Source organism: Polypterus senegalus, chromosome 15, assembly GCF_016835505.1.
Source record: "Polypterus senegalus isolate Bchr_013 chromosome 15, ASM1683550v1, whole genome shotgun sequence".
Taxonomy (NCBI): domain Eukaryota; kingdom Metazoa; phylum Chordata; class Cladistia; order Polypteriformes; family Polypteridae; genus Polypterus; species Polypterus senegalus.
The window spans coordinates 1,154,251-1,170,545 of NC_053168.1; the positions used below are offsets into that span (position 1 = coordinate 1,154,251).

Consider the following 16,295-nt stretch of genomic DNA (forward strand, 5'->3'; position numbering starts at 1 on the left):
TCTTTAGACAAAATGTAATACTGTATTACATAAAGAGAACCAGAGAAAACATAGTACATCATTTCTAATTTTGGTTTGCCTTTGTGAAAATGTAACTGCCCCCTTAGGAACTCACTCAAACAACTGTCCAGAGATCACTGGTACGGTCATTAGAATCGGCTGACTGAACACAGCCAGCCCTGCACATATGTTGATCCTCCCTGTGAGAGTGAAGTCACAACCTCAAAGATTCTAGAGGAACACCAGACCTCCATCAAAAGAAACTCCAGAAGATCATGATGAGGAAAAAGAAAAGATTGGAAACTTACCAATAAGGAAAGGATAACAAAGCCATGTCTAAAGTACCATAGGGAGAGCGTCTCTCTACAAATAGATAACAGGTAGCACAACTGGGAATTTTAGCAAGAAAGCCTGGCCTGACAGTATGGTGGTACAGAGGTAACACTGCTGCCCTGCAGTAAGACCACCAGGGTTCATGTCCCAGGCCCTCCCTGGAGTTTGCACATTCTCCTAGCGTCTGTGAGGGTTCTCTCCAGGTGCTCTGGTTTTCTCCCACAATCAGAAGACACACATGTTAAGTGGATGGGCATTGCTAAATTATCCCTAATGTGAGTGTTTGGGTGAGCTTACCCCTGAGATGGCACCCAGTCCAGGTGTTTTTCCTACCTTTTGCCCTGTGCTTGCAGGATAAGACTCCAGTCACCAACCTACAGTCCACCACTAAAGCCGAACACCGACCAAAACCTGCTCAAGAATTAAGCAGGTTGGAAAATGAAAAGACAGACTGGCCTCACAAAAATGACACCAAGAACACAGTGATGACACGTTCAAAAAGTCAGACAGGATCCCAGAAGAATATCCAAAGGCCTCTCCAGCCTCAGGTTTGGTCAGAAAGAGACTGAGGGGAAAAATGGGATTCATGGGACGGCAGCAAGATAAAAGCCCCTGCTATTCAAGAGTAAAATCTGTGCAAAGAAACACTTGGAAGATCGTCAAGTCTTTTGAAATAATGGCTGACAAGTCAGGAGTAGAACTCTGTGGATGACACAGGGCCCACTATTAATGGCGTTAGGAAGTGAACACATCCACCTTACAGTAAAACATGGAGGTTGTAGTGTGATGGTGTGAGGATGCTTTGCCAACTTGCCATCATGGGAAGCACCACGAATTATGCACTTGACCAGAATTCATCTGTCTTTGATGGGCCATGCAGCTTGACAAGGACATAAAACACAAAAGCAAGTGTACAACTGAATGGCTCGGACGTTTGGGTGTCCTCATCCAAGTCCTGACTTGAAGCCAATGGGCAGTTGTTGCAGTACCAGAGATGGGCAGTCGATTCTCACAAACCCCTGAATTAAGGTAGCGTGGTCAGTGTGGAAGGCCGGGACCAAATGAAAGGAAGTGGAGAGCTGTGACAATTGCTACTGCAACCGAGTACGGGCACAGTTAGGTTTTTACATGAGTGACAGGAGGGTGGATGATTTTGTTTCTTGAATAAAGAAAGTCCCGATTTTAAAACTGCATTATGTTCTCTCTCAGGTGCCCTTTCTCTACTGTTGCACTTTATCTCAAGGTCTGAGGCCATTCATTTGATCAAATATGCAAAAACAAGAGAATATTAGGAAGGAAGCACATGCTTTCTCACAGCACAATATAGCACACAAATCCCATATGAAATTTTGAATCATGGCATTAAATAAACAAATTCACAACTAACTGAAATTTAGGTAGACACTCCCTGTCAGGCATCCATGACTTAAATGACAAGTTAACTGTTTATCATCTGTTGGATGCTATCAACGAAAAATGTAAAAACCTCAAGTGGACATAGAAGAGATTTAAAATGAAGGGACATGTGTTTATGAAAAGAAAAAAAAAACAAACTTGTGATCTGCCTAATTGCATTGGATGTCAACACCACAGGTGACACTTAGCCATTTGAAACTTTACCAAGTAGAAATCAGGTGGCCCCTTTAACTCGTAAGAACTAAACTCAAAAACATGACTGGCCCATTTACAGTGCTGTGAGACCTCTTCATTGGACAGACAGCAGAGCTCTCCGTGTTTCTTGCCACATTTCAACTCAAGTGTGCAGTTACATTTCAGTCCAGCAGATGTCACTAGAGGACTTCCTGGCTCTCAATTCTGGTCGGTTGGGCTTCAAGGATTACAAAAGGATGGCACCAGTAGGATTTAAGGCAGGTAACTCTAAAAACATGTTATCTGCTGGGAAGGCAGGTTTACGTAATAAATTGTTATTGAGATGGAAGAAAAGGAATAGTAAAGATTAAGACAGGCCACTCTGGAAATGTGGGGATCTCATGTTCGGCTTTTATATGATACACTTCATGTAGAACTCGCTCACAGCAATGCCTATTCATTATGCAATTTCAAGTTGGTTTAATCCAGTTTGCGGTCTCTGGGCAGGAGCCAACCTCAGCAGCATTGGGCCCAATACAAGAACCAGCATTAGATGGGGGCAACTGTCAGTCACAAGGCCCATTCACACACAGCTACACTCACTAACAGACACATCAGCCAACACAGAAAAAGAATTAAAACACCAACCTGACAGATGTGGCAGATGAAGGAAATAAAACAAATAACTAGATTTAAGAATTTAAGAGGTTTGATGACTGGACAATCTGAACTGCTTTGTTGTACCACGTGTTCAAGCACATCTGTGGCTTTCTGAATTACCTAACTGATCATTTTTAAAGTGAGCCTACACTCAGCAAGACAAAAAGAAGGTCAACGGAATTAAATAAATGGAGTCCTCCTGCACTCACAGCTCTGGCACAACATCTTGCATGTTCTGTTTAAAAAGGCTAAGCAGACATGAAACATGTTACATATCAAGAGTAACTTAAAAAGGGAACCAAGAGTATGTATCAAAATGTGTAACACATTCCTTAAATACAGAACCAGAATGTTATCTACAGTGCTGCTTAACAGAATATCAAGGCCCTCAGAACAATCAGACTGGTCACTTCAGTTTTGGCAAGATGATGATGCAAGGGGAAGACGCACGCTGACAGAGTTGCCTTCAAAGACGGGGAGTATAAAACTGGACAGGAGGGAGAAAGGTCGCAGGCCTTAAGGGAACACGCGCTGATGAAGACAGTTCAGACACACACGAATATGGAGGAAAGGTGCTGAAAGTACACAAAGGGCAAGAGGTAGCATAATTTACAAATATCACTGACAGGTAGCAAGACTGCCAAATGAAAACCTGCAGCCACAGAAGAGCCTCCGGGACCTCTGGCTTAGAATTATAACAGACTAGTGTGTATCCTGCATAGCTTTAACATCGAGCTACTTCAGTTCAACACCATTAAAACACCGAAATTCTCACGGCTGTTTGGACTGCTCAGTTTCAGGTTACATCCACACTAGTGGGTTTTTACTTAAATTCAGTGTTATTAAACAAAAGTGCTCTGCTCTCTGTCCACGCTAACAACTTCATGTCATTTATGAAAACGACCAAAAACACACATGACACAGCCATTCACCTATCCTGGGCATGGAGGCAGGAAGATGGAGTGTCCTCCTTGAAGGGATAGTTTCATCTCTGGCCATGGAGACCACTAACTATGTCATTTGTCTTTTGAGCACGTACGCAGTGTACAAAACACAATTGACATGCATAGAGGTAAGCAACGCAACAAGCGCCATGGAAAGTAACTCCTCTACGTCTGATGTGTTCAAATAGGATTTTCATTCATGAAAGGTGGCCAATCTGGGCAAAGACATTGTAACGGGCAATCAGGGAAGGACCACGTAATGAGCACGAACCACACGGGGCAAGATAAGAGGCTTTCTGTTTGTACCCATCCACATTACAAAGCCAAGCTGACATTTTTAGAAATCCACAGCTCTGGATGGCTTGTTTAAACATCTCCGTTTGTGGGGGTTACAAACCTTAGGCTAGTCTGGACAAAAGGTACAAACGGGGGCCAAGTGCAGCACAGTGGACCAGGCCTCAGCGTCAGATGGAGATACAAGTGCACTGCAGGCGTGACGGTACAGCCAGATTCGGTCAAGTCACACGGTTTTCTTTTTCATTGTTGTTGTTATGTTATATTTTCATTATTGATGCTCTGTTTAAGTTATTGTTTTACATTATTATTAACTTCTTTTGTCTTTGCTGAGCTGCCCCCTGCACTATTTAAGGGCCCGCAGTCTATGAATGGGCTGCTTTTCTCTTTGGTGTTGTGGTTGTTCTCCTGAGTTAAGTTTATTTCATGAATTTTAGATCATTTTTGGATTTTCTGAGGTTTGGACCTCTGTGCTCATTTAAAGGTACTGTTCTTAGGCTTACAAATTTGGATTTGCTTATTTTTATGTTTCACTTTCAGTCAAACCTTGTTGCCTCCTTTTACAGAACCCCTGCTTATATTTGCCTTTGCATAATTTTTGAATTATTAATAAATCATTTGTTTTGTTTTTGAGGGCAACAGGTTTCTGTAGTTTTCTGGTCCTCCAACTCTGGAACTGCTGAAGTTAAAAACTCTTTTTGTTGGGCCAGTGGAGGCCATGAAGCCCACTTCTAGAGTTTGGGGGGTGAAGCCTATTGTGGAGGGCTGAGGCCTACATCTGGGAGCATGGCTTGAATTTTTGAGTTCTAGAGAATCCAGCAGATCACCTCAGCACGTACCTCTCTCTGTTGAGGCCAATGACCATGTTCAAGAGCAGGAGAAACCTTCATGAACAACAAGAGAGCAAACGGAGGAATATCAGAGGAACCTGAGGAAATGGGCATTATGTGCAGTGTGAGGCGGTGTTTAGAGGAGTGAGAAAATAAGATTACAAAAAAAAAAAAAAAAAAATCAGTACTACATTCATTATCTTCATATTCTCCATCTTATGTACCCAGATATCCACATATTGGTTGGAACATTTGATGTACTGTAAATATTCTGTAAGTAAAATCTCTTATAATTCTTACTTGTAGCAGGAACACACTCAGAACCGGGCTTTCGGGTTAATTCAGAACCCTGGAGGTGCCAGGCTGGGCATCTGTGACAAAGCATGAATAGATACAGTGCCAGGTGCAACAGGACTGACATCTGGGCAGATAAGCAGAGGTCGCTGAGCTGTCACATTTGGTCTGATGCTCTTATGGTTTGTAAGTGACCTCGGAAAAACGTATTTGATTAACAAATTAATTAAAATGCAAAACTCGGAGGATAAAAAAACCAAAACAGCAAAAGTCAGAGTTCAGTACACTTCATTTTCGTATAATGCAATTAAAGCAGGAACAAACCATTTTGACAGCAAAGAGCCTCAAACATTCTTTTCTTCTTTTCTCAAAGTGCCTCCACTTCAATGCCCAGGTTTACGGTTCAGTCGTTCACTCCGTCGAGTGTTGCTCTAACTTTCTGTTACAGTTAAAGCCTTCGGCCCTCTGGCGGTTTCCCTGCCCTCTCTGATACCTGGTAATTACACCCATTTTAACTCCACCACAAATCACCCTTAATTGGTCTGGGAGGATTTCACTGCTTCCTCCTCTTGAGCTAATTGTTTGATAGCCAACTCAGTAGTCACATCACAAAGAGAACCACCACCCCACTTTGACTTTTGATAAACAGATGTAGTACTAGGCTGTTGTGTCACGTTAGCCATCATGAACGTAGTGAGAAGTCAAGCAAAATGGCGGCTTTTATTGGCTAACTAGAAAGATTACAATATGCAGGCTTTCGAGGCCTCAAAAGCGTGCATTTTGTAATCGTTTAAGTTATCCAATAAAAACTGCCATTTTCCTTGACTTCTCATGATAAACAGATGGATATAATAATATTCCAAAGGGGCACAGGTATATCCACCTAAGTACAAAAAGAGAAAATACTACATTTACATTTATTCATTTAGCAGTCATGACTTACAAACAAGGTTACAAAACCGACCATCATACAGTGCATCCGGAAAGTCTTCACAGTGCTTCATCACTTTTTCCACATTTTGTTATGTCACAGCCTTATTCCAAAATGGATTCAATTCATTTTTTTTCCTCAGAATTCTACACACAACACCCCATAATGACAACATGAAAAAAGTTTACTTGAGGTTTTTGCAAATTTATTAAAAATAAAAAAAACTGAGAAATCCCATGTGTCAATACTTTGTCGATGCACCTTTGGCAGCAATTCCAGCCTCAAGTCTTTTTGAATGTGATGCCACAAGCTTGGCACACCTATCCTTGGCCAGTTTCGCCCATTCCTCTTTGCAGCACCTCTCAAGCTCCATCAGGTTGGATGGGAAGCGTCGGTGCACAGCCATTTTAAGATCTCTCCAGAGATGTTCAATCGGATTCAAGTCTGGGCCACTCAAGGACATTCACAGAGTTGTCCTGAAGCCACTCCTTTGATATCTTGGCTGTGTGCTTAGGGTCGTTGTCCTGCTGACAGATGAACCGTCGCCCCAGTCTGAGGTCAAGAGCACTCTGGAGCAGGTTTTCATCCAGGATGTCTCTGTACATTGCTGCAGTCATCTTTTCCTTTATCCTGACTAGTCTCCCAGTTCCATCCCCACAGCATGATGCTGCCACCACCATGCTTCACTGTAGGGATGGTATTGGCCTGGTGATGAGCGGTGCCTGGTTTCCTCCAAACGTGATGCCTGGCATTCACACCAAAGAGTTCAATCTTTGTCTCATCAGACCAGAGAATTTTGTTTCTCATGGTCTGAGAGTCCTTCAGGTGCCTTTTGGCAAACTCCAGGCGGGCTGCCATGTGCCTTTTACTAAGGAGTGGCTTCCGTCTGGCCACTCTACCATACAGGCCTAATGGGTGGGTTGCTGCAGAGATGGTTGTCCTTCTGGAAGGTTCTCCTCTCTCCACAGAGGACCTCTGGAGCTCTGACAGAGTGACCATCGGGTTCTTGGTCACCTCCCTGGCTAAGGCCCTTCTCCCCGGATCGCTCAGTTTAGATGGCCGGCCAGCTCAGCTCAGTTTTGAACTTCTTCCACTTACGGATGATGGAGGCCACTGTGCTCATTGGGACCTTCAAAGCAGCAGAAAGTTTTCTGTAACCTTCCCCAGATTTGTGCCTCGAGACAATCCTGTCTCGGAGGTCTACAGACAATTCCTTTGACTTCATGCTTGGTTTGTGCTCTGACATGAACTGTCAACTGTGGGACCTTCTATAGACAGGTGTGTGCCTTTCCAAATCATGTCCAATCAACTGAATTGACCACAGGTGGACTCCAATTAAGCTGCAGAAACATCTCAAGGATGATCAGGAGAAACAGGATGCACCTGAGCTCAGTTTGGAGCTTCATGGCAAAGGCTGTGAATACTTACTGTATGGACATGTGATTTCTCAGCTTTTTTATTTTTAATAAATTTGCAAAAACCTCAAGTAAACTTTTTTCACGTTGTCATTATGAGGTGTTGTGTATAGAATTCTGAGGAAAAAAATGAGTTTAATCCATTTTGGAATAAGGCTGTAACATAACACAATGTGGAGAAAGTGATGAAGCGCTGTGAATACACTCAGGATGCACTGTAAGTGAGGGGCTTCGCAGCACACAGAACAATCCAAGGCCGTTTACCAATTTCTTAGCTACTAAGAACCTTGCGTCAAAGCCGTTATCAATTAGAAATGAGGAAATCTTCAAATTACTCTTAAACACACACTGAGAAAGTCAGCAGTTCACATTGAGCTACACATGAAGAGTCACGATGGATGCTTTAAAAAGTTACGTAATGCAGAGGACTCAAAAATAAAGCTTTGAATGGTCACACTCCAGTAATGTAAGTTAAAGCCGGGTGGCACATTGTTTAACCCTGTGTCTTTCTGTTCCTACTACCTCAAGAATATTTAAGAGAAGTCTGAGAAACGGCATGGCTGGATTGACCTTCTGCTTGTTGGAACATCTCAGATACGCACGAGTCCAAAGGCTATTCTCTCCCTGATAACGTTTTCACTCACTTCCCTCTACTCGTCTCTCAAAACACAGATTTTGTGAATGTCATGTGATGCGCAGTGTTAGCCAATGAATAAGCGGTTACTGGGCTGGACACGCCTGACCAATGAATAAGGTGCAGAAGTGGGCCCTCAATTCAAATGCTCACTTCGTGTCCGAGTGTGTTCCAGTTTCATTCACAAGAGTGTTTTCCATAAATGGTTGATCCTTGTTAATAAAAGGATAACTGTCTGTGCATCCATCTGGTTGCTGTGTCTCTATCATTCCAACAGATGGTGCATCACAAACATGAATACTGCTTTTACAAATAGATACAACTTTATTGGTCTCCTGGGGGAAACTTGACTTTTTTTTTTTTTTTTTTAAAAGCTCAATAAATAAATAACTCCATAAACAAACACGTCTACAGTTTGGTCTGAACACACACTGGAATGAAGATAAAGCAAAAAAACTCAAAAGAAAGAAAGGCTCCAACTTGGCTGTCACAGTCACAGTGAGGCCTTAGGCAGACATATTGATGTTGGTAGAAAGGAGCTCCAGTAACCTTTCCTTACACACTTGAGTCCCGTAACAAATGGCATAAAACAGAGACAGGCATTACATGGTGCACTGCAAACGTTAATGTTGCGGCCTACGTCTATGACCGAGATTTCAAACCACTTCAGATGGGAAGCACAGCTAGCTGAGCAATAGGTTAATTAAAAATATACGTTTGGGGTGCTGTGAGCATACAACTGGATGGTACTTGACATCATATTTTTTTCCATGGACTTTTTGATACTGTTGTCCAGCATTGCTTAGACTCCTATTCCATCACAAAGTCTGCTCTGAATGAAAATAGATTTTGTTTTTCTCAGCTATCACTAAAAACTACACAGTGTAACATATGAAAATTATTTTTGAGTTGAATTAAGCGGTTTTCTACTAGTGACCAGGCTAGTGGGTCTGACACTGAGGGAGCTGCTGCCTTTAACCATTCTGTTCCGTTTCCCATGGCGCCTTACTCCGCTCATTCATAATTATCATTATTAAGATACAATTAAAGAAGCAAAATCCTAGAGAAAAAGGTGAATTAATAGGGGCATGACACATGCAGGTTAGGTGGACTGGCGATTCTGAATTGTCCCTGATGCGTGCTTGGTGTGTGTGTGTGTCCTGCGGTGGGTTGGCACCCTGCCCGGGATTGGTTCCTGCCGTGCACTTTGTCTTGGCTGGGATTGACTCCAGCAGACCCCCGTAACCCTGTGTTTGGATTTAACGGGTTGGAAAATGGATGCGTGGCTGACTAAAGAGAGTTATCTACCTAAAGGTATAGCAAATATATAAATACTTCTACATTTATCACAAGTGTAAATGTCACCCCACTATGATTTTCTTAAAGAAGAACTAGGGGGTTTTGGCCCTTGCTTGCTTCGCTCACCTAACCCCCAGAGCACGCTATGCACTGGGCACTTCACATCTCTGCCACTCATGTGGTGAAGAAGGGCTGAACACACGCTAAGGAGCTGCTGGCTTGCTGCCGAGCTGCGTGATCTGCATGTTGCACTGTGCGTCGATCATTTTGAAAGCCTGACCATCAGCTGTCCTTTTGTCTCGCGGGACATTAAAGTCTCTCTTGCGGGACGACAAAGTGCCTTCTGAGAAGATCACATCTCGACCCAAGATATTTTTTTTATTATGATAGAGAGATAAGAAATGGGGGGAACAGACTATCTAATTAAACAATGAGATCAGTCAGAGAGAGAAGGACTCACTGATTAGGATGAAAACCTGTAGCCCCCCCAGGACTGAACTCTTAAAGCACTACGCGCCTGTTTACTGCTCCTCAATAACCCACTTCTTCACAGACAGCTGGTTTCTAAACTGCCATGCAAACAAACCCTTATTACAATTAGAGAAACTGGGCTATTGGTCTCAGGAAAGCACACAGATCTTTCCACACATAATCTGGTTAAGAGCCAAGTAAACCCTTAACCGGGTTACTGCTAAGGATTTTGCAGTCTGTGTGTGTCCGCTGCACTCCTGTCAGCCTATGCACGTGTTATCTTCATGCACACTTTCACAAGCTACAGGTGGAAGTGCCCACAAGGTACATTTCCTGAGATAAATGCTCAGGCCATCACATTACTCCTTGTCCTCATTGAAAAAAATCTGTCTCAGTAATTCAGACATCGCTTCATTTGTTGATGAACTGAATGCGCAGTGTCGGGTTCAGCTGCACAATCTCGGGAGTTGTGTTAGAGGTCTTACATAGTCCGATTACTTTTAAAGTAATCAGTAACCTAATGCCACACTTATTTTATTGAAGTAAAAATGCCTGCGTTGTTATCATCGCAGCAGTACTGAGAGTACGGCAAGCAGCACAGGTACAGGTATGCCAGTCCTTTGCAGGGCTCAGTCACGCAGACATGCACAGAAGAGAGAGTTGTGTGTAAGTCGGGAAGAGACACAGATTAATAAAGGGTCAGTTAACTTTAGTCCAGCTGTTTCCTATGGACTTGGTCAAACAATGTGATCAGGTTACAGAGTGGCCAGTGTCCATACTGTGAATCACTGGGGGCTCAGGTTGGAGATGTAAAACGGGGATGGGTGTTATTTACTTAACAGTACATGAAGGACTAAACGCATTTATAAAACACTAGCTGTGTAAGCCCATGCTGTAAAAAGCCCAGTGTAGAGATGTCAGGCATTTGAAAAGGAACTACTCTGGGTACTTCTCTCCTTGGAGGGTTTGTTTTGCCGATGTGCTTGCCTCACTTGTGCACCAGCGGCTAAGCAAGTGTCTCTTTCTTCAGAGGTTTCATTTTGCTGACTTGCTGGCCTCGCTTGTGTATTAGCGGCTAAGTCAGTTTCTGTTTCCTTGGAGGTGGAGCCCTTACCCCAACTCCATCACTCACTTCCAGGCCGGACAGACAGACAGACAAGACACTTTCACACATAGACGTTTATATACAAGACAAGACCATTAATGCGGGTATCATACTTGTTTGTGGATTCACGATGGCCGACAATGACGTGTGTGTACCGTTTAAAGACATTTGAGCGTTTCACCTAAAGAGAACTCCACAAGATGTAAACGTATATTTTTAAAAAATCAGGTTGCTCACCATACCCCACTTATGTGCGAGCATAAGACCAGTGGTTCCCAACCTCAGTCCTATGGACCCCCTGCAGCTGCAGGTTTTTGTTCCATGCAGATTGACAATCCGTGATAATAACTGATAATACCGGACCTCATTTCATTAGCTGGTCTGTTTTTTTCTCTTCTCTAATTTTGCCTTCAGAAAAACAGAGCGGTCTGATTTTTACATGTGTTAAGACATTTCAAAATATTTCTTTTTTTGCTTTAGCTTTAAAAGCCTAACCTTTTATAATTTTGCCTTTTTTCAGCATAGTTTATTCCCTTCATTGTATCCTAATAATGACAATTAAAAATAAGGGGGTTTGAGGATTCGGGGCGGGTTCGTAGGACAGTTTTATACACATTTCTATTATTATTAAGTTATAATAACATAATAGAAATTATACAACTTACCATAATGCAGAATCAGACAATCCCATTTGGGGACGATGGAAGACAGTGACACACGAAGTGTGTTGCTTATGTTAAGTCTACTCCGTAATCTTATTTTGGTTGCTGTCACTGCAGAAAACACTGACTTACAAAGATAGGATGCTGGAAATGGAAGCAGACTTTTAAGTGCTTTTGTGGCAACCTCAGGATATTCCACCTTGACTTTAAACCAAAACCTATGGAGATTTGAAGTTGTCTCAAACATACTTTTAAGGTCACCATCATTTGCAACCTCAAGCAGTTGATCCTCTTCAAGCACAGACAAAGTTGATTCACCTGGCTTATTGACAAATGGGTCACAGATCCGTTCTTTCTCATTTCGGGGGTCTTTTGTGGTTGGGAATAATGCTCAAACTCTATTGAAAGCCGAGATAGGTGATCATACACCAGCTGGGAGAAAGACGGCCTTGGCTTGGTATCTTTAACAACCTCTGCTAAAGTTTGAAACATATCAGAAATCCCAATATTCACTTGTCTGCCCCATAATTCAAGTTTGGCTTTGAATGCAGCCACTTTACCTGCCAATTTGAACAACGGGTATCTTCTGCCTCTGCCCCATGTGCTGCTGCCTCAGATTCTCCTCCTCAGGCTCCTCCAGACTGGCTGGACACCAAGTCTGCAGAGTGGGTAAAGGTGGGGTGCCCGATAGTGCCTGTATGCCTGTTCATATTGTGAGGCTTCTGAACCATTTCGGGATAAAATGGGAACATCACGCTGAAGTGCGTCCCGAAGCGCGATTGCTTCGCAGTAGAGCTGTGAGCCTGCTGTGGCCCCAGCAACAGATAAACAGTCTTCCACAGACATGGTGATTGCACTTCGGTATGCTCCTTGGCCTGTTGTTTCGTTGACGGAGGTCCCAAGAGAGTTTAGAAACCTCACATTTTCATGAATGAGTGCCGCATTAATAGGAATGTTTCTTGAACGAGCGTCACTGAAGCACATAAAAACTGTCCTCAAATGCAGCAGTGTGCATACGTTTGCAACCGGAGATTTTTCTTCTTTTTTTACATAAAACAAAGACATATGCATTGCATGTATCATTCTAACAGATTGCACATCACAAACATTAACACTCTTTTATCATTTTTATGCGTCTGCCGTTTCTATAGGAGGGTGACAATGAGTTACATTCCAATGGATGTTTTTCAAATGTTGACAAGCAATAAGCAAAAGGTATCACTAAAAACCACAGAAAACAAAAACAGCAAAAAATAGGATGAGGAAAGTTCGAAGAAAGAAATGTTTTTTACAATGTTTGTGTTTGGGGATCGTTGTGCAAATGTGAACAACTGAGCTGCGACCACAGAACTAACTGCTCTGTGGACGATTCATTCAAGCATTTCAAGGTCATTTCGTTGTAACGAAAGTATCTGCTGAATGCATTTCCTAGTAACGAGATTTCTATAGACTCGTGTCATATGGGGAAACTGTTGGAACCATAAAAATACTTCGCTGTAATACTCCCTCACCTCAGTCTCTCTCCGCGCCGCTGCAAAGCCCCGCCTGCCAAGCGTTCTGAAAAGTGTCCTCAATGAAGGGGGCAGCCAATTTGCTGTAGCCCTTCACCGAGTGAGTCTCCGTTGCTGGCAGTTCTCTCATGGCCCGGCTGTCAGACGGCTGCGGCCCGAATGTTGGGGACCCCTGGATTAGATCATTCACACTATTGTATATGGAAACTGAAACAGTCCTCTTTATTTCAGAAGAAATGATCAAAGAAACTGAAAGTGAACTGTTAAGATGTGCCTTTAAAGTGTCAAGAACCAATCAGTGCCAGGGGAGCCAGTCTGACTTGATCCATCCGTGTGAACTGTGAGTGAGGGCAGTCTCTTTGGTGTCCGAGTGGCACTTGAAGCACTTAGCACATGGAAACGGTAACTAAGCAAAGCGGAGAGCAGTGAGATATCAGCTTGGAAAGCAAAGGGCATCAGTTAATAATCTATCTAAAATCCCAAATTAAATAAAGTGGCAGATGTTCCCGTTTTGAACTTTATCTGACGGGGAGTGTTGTTTATTTGTCTATAGTAATAAGTACTTCAGTTTTAGTTTAGATTTTTTAAGGATTATGTGTGGCTTCTTCTGTTTTAGTTATAAATGATCGAGCACCTAAAAAAAATGTATTAGTAAAACCACAAATATAAACAGACATACTGGAGAAAACCATCAGCTTGAGCCAAACCTCTACCATTCAGTTAAGTTTTGCCTGAGCTGAGCTGACCACACTCTTTGCCCATTGCCATTAAACAATATGCAGGTTGGAGGGATGTGTGATATGATGGGTGGCACTCTCATAATTGATTTACGAGTGAATGAAGTGCAAATTACTTAAAAGGTCATCCATCCATCCACTATCCAACCCGCTATATCCTAACCAATCCCAGCCAACACAGGGCGCAAGGCAGGAAACAATCCTGGGCAGGGCACCAACACTCCCCCACACAAGGGACAATTTAGGATCGTCAATCCACCTAACTTGCATGTTTTTGGACTGTGGGAGGAAACCCACGCAGACATGGGGAGAACATGCAATAATGATCAAATTTGATTTGGAATTTAGATATCCTGTACAATACTGTACATAAGACAAAAACTGTAAGACAAATATTTTTGTGAGCTATCTAGACAGTAAGTTCAGGTTTTCTAGATTAGTGACTCGATTTAAAAGTACATAATTTGGTGTTGCAAATATTTCCTTCTTAAAAAGTGAAACGATACTATGAAATATTTGAATGTCCTGACAAAAAGAAATCATCACCCTGCATCATCGACATCTCCCCTCACAAACAGAGGTATCCTGATGTGCTGTCCCAGCTCTTCTGAAACTCGGTAGATGGCCGTGGAAACCTAAAGCATCAGATGAGAAACACATCAAGTTTACCTCCCTTTGAAATCAGAAGATGCCCAGCACCTCCATCAGTGCAGAACTGGGAGAAACCACTGGGACCCTGGCACATTCACCTACAGTCTGGAAAAGTCCTATGAGAAGTGGTCTTCATGGAAGAGTTACAGCCAAAATGGAAATAAAACAAAATGAATGACCTACACATTAAAAACGCAAGAACTGTGGTGCAGAAAACTGACAGCCGGTGCTCTGGAGTGTGGAGTCCAAACTTAAAACTGTAACAGAAGTCAGTCTGACCACCAAAGGGTTAGAGTACAGCACACGGATGAATGCCTGTCGTTCGACAGTGAAGCACAGTCTGGGTTTCCTGCAGGTCCGGGACTGCATTTTCATAAATGGAGGTGATTTGATCTAAAATGAGGCAAACCCCAGACGGACCCCCGCACCCCACTGCCTGAGAAGTACAATTAGATTCTAATCCCTCACGTAATACCAGCAGTAAAGTGTCTGATCAGTCCCAGCTTCATCCTGCAGCATAACAACGAGCCCAAAATCATAAAATACTATCGGCAACAAAAACTGGAACAGGAAATCCTGCACCAGACAGCATGTTAAGGCCACCGCAGAATCCTGATCTTCACATCATCAAACCTGCCTGCCATTACAAGATGGCCAATGTCTGCAGTGGTAGTGGAGCAAGAGGACAAGAAGGAAACTGCATGACAGTAAAGTCAAGAGATGGCAGATGGTGGGTGGGCACGTCAAATATTGAGTAAATTGATGTTTTGTTTTTCTAATTTACTATTTTCTTCAAAATGTACTAGTTAATAAGAAAAAAAACTATTCATGGCATGAATGCATTCCCTCTTTACAGCATTTTCTCACAGTACCATTCCTAAACACGCAGGGCACCTGCTCACTAGCACACTGTATTAGAGAGCCCATGTAGGCTAATGCAGGCTCCAGAAAGACAGTATGAGGTGGGCTTCTTCTCAAGTTGGGATTCACTTGCTGGGTTCCTTCTTTGCAGTGCTGCTGTGTAACTAATAATCTGCAATGTGCAAAGCGAGTGATGAAAACTGACAGTGAAACATGGCCGTCTGTTGCCGAGAGATGGTTAGCTCTTGAGAGGGAGCCTGCGCCAATCTACTCGTCCAGATTTGGATGTGGAGGTAGAACAGCAGTAAAGACAGGGGGAGTCTTTAAAGTCTTCACAAGTTCATATCCCTTACTCTTGGTGAGGATATCATCAAACGTCCCTCTACTGCAAGGAATCTTGGGGACATTCTTGATTCCTCCCTTTCTTATTCTAATGAGAGGTGAAGCAAAATGACTCCTTTAATTGGTGAACTGAACAGATTACAATATGCAGGTTTTCAAGGCAGTTTAAGGCCCTTCTTCAGGCAAGCTGTAGTCTACCGGGCCTTCATTTCCACGTAGTAGCGGTTCATTTTGGTGTCTTGTATGTCTAACCCTAGCCTAACCCACACAAAGCACGTTAAGAAACGTCCTTACTTCCATATCCTCTGTTCACTCATTCCTCTCCTTTTCCAACGATGAGAACTGTGTCCATTCTTTTATTGGATCCTACACCGAGTTCTGGAACTCCCTACTTCTAATCCCTTAGCATACCTCCAAAACCCTGCTGACGCAGACAGACCTGCAAGAGTGAGCACATCACAACCATCCTGCTCCACCTTCACTGGCTTCCTGTGTCCTATAGCATTAAATGTAAACCTCTGTGTTAGGACAATGCAGATGACAGAAACCGGTGGGCTATACATGCAATAACCAAGTGCTTGAAACGCTGGCCTCTTTTATGGTTAGAGGCCGCCATTGTTGCAGTCCTCCATAAATAAAAAGCATCACAAAAGGTCAAAAGAAACACAAATGGAGTTTTATGGCATGCAATAAACTGTAGGAAGTAATGGACACAGAGAGAAATTAAACAG

The 16,295-nt window shown here is 42.9% G+C and overlaps 1 protein-coding gene across 3 annotated transcripts in view; it reads right to left on the minus strand.

The window, feature by feature from the left end:
- Window positions 1–16,295, minus strand: part of LOC120515585 (CUB domain-containing protein 1-like) — a 57,018-nt gene that overhangs the window by 19,432 nt on the left and 21,291 nt on the right. Inside the window, exon 1 of one of the 3 annotated variants that reach the window (XM_039736686.1) lies at window positions 4,952–5,087. The exons of the other annotated variants lie outside the window; for them this stretch is intronic. Coding sequence (XP_039592620.1) covers window positions 4,952–5,072 — 121 coding nt within the window. The 5' untranslated portion in view covers window positions 5,073–5,087. Of the gene's footprint in view, window positions 1–4,951; window positions 5,088–16,295 lie in introns of those variants that run through there. 3 annotated transcript variants of the gene reach the window in all.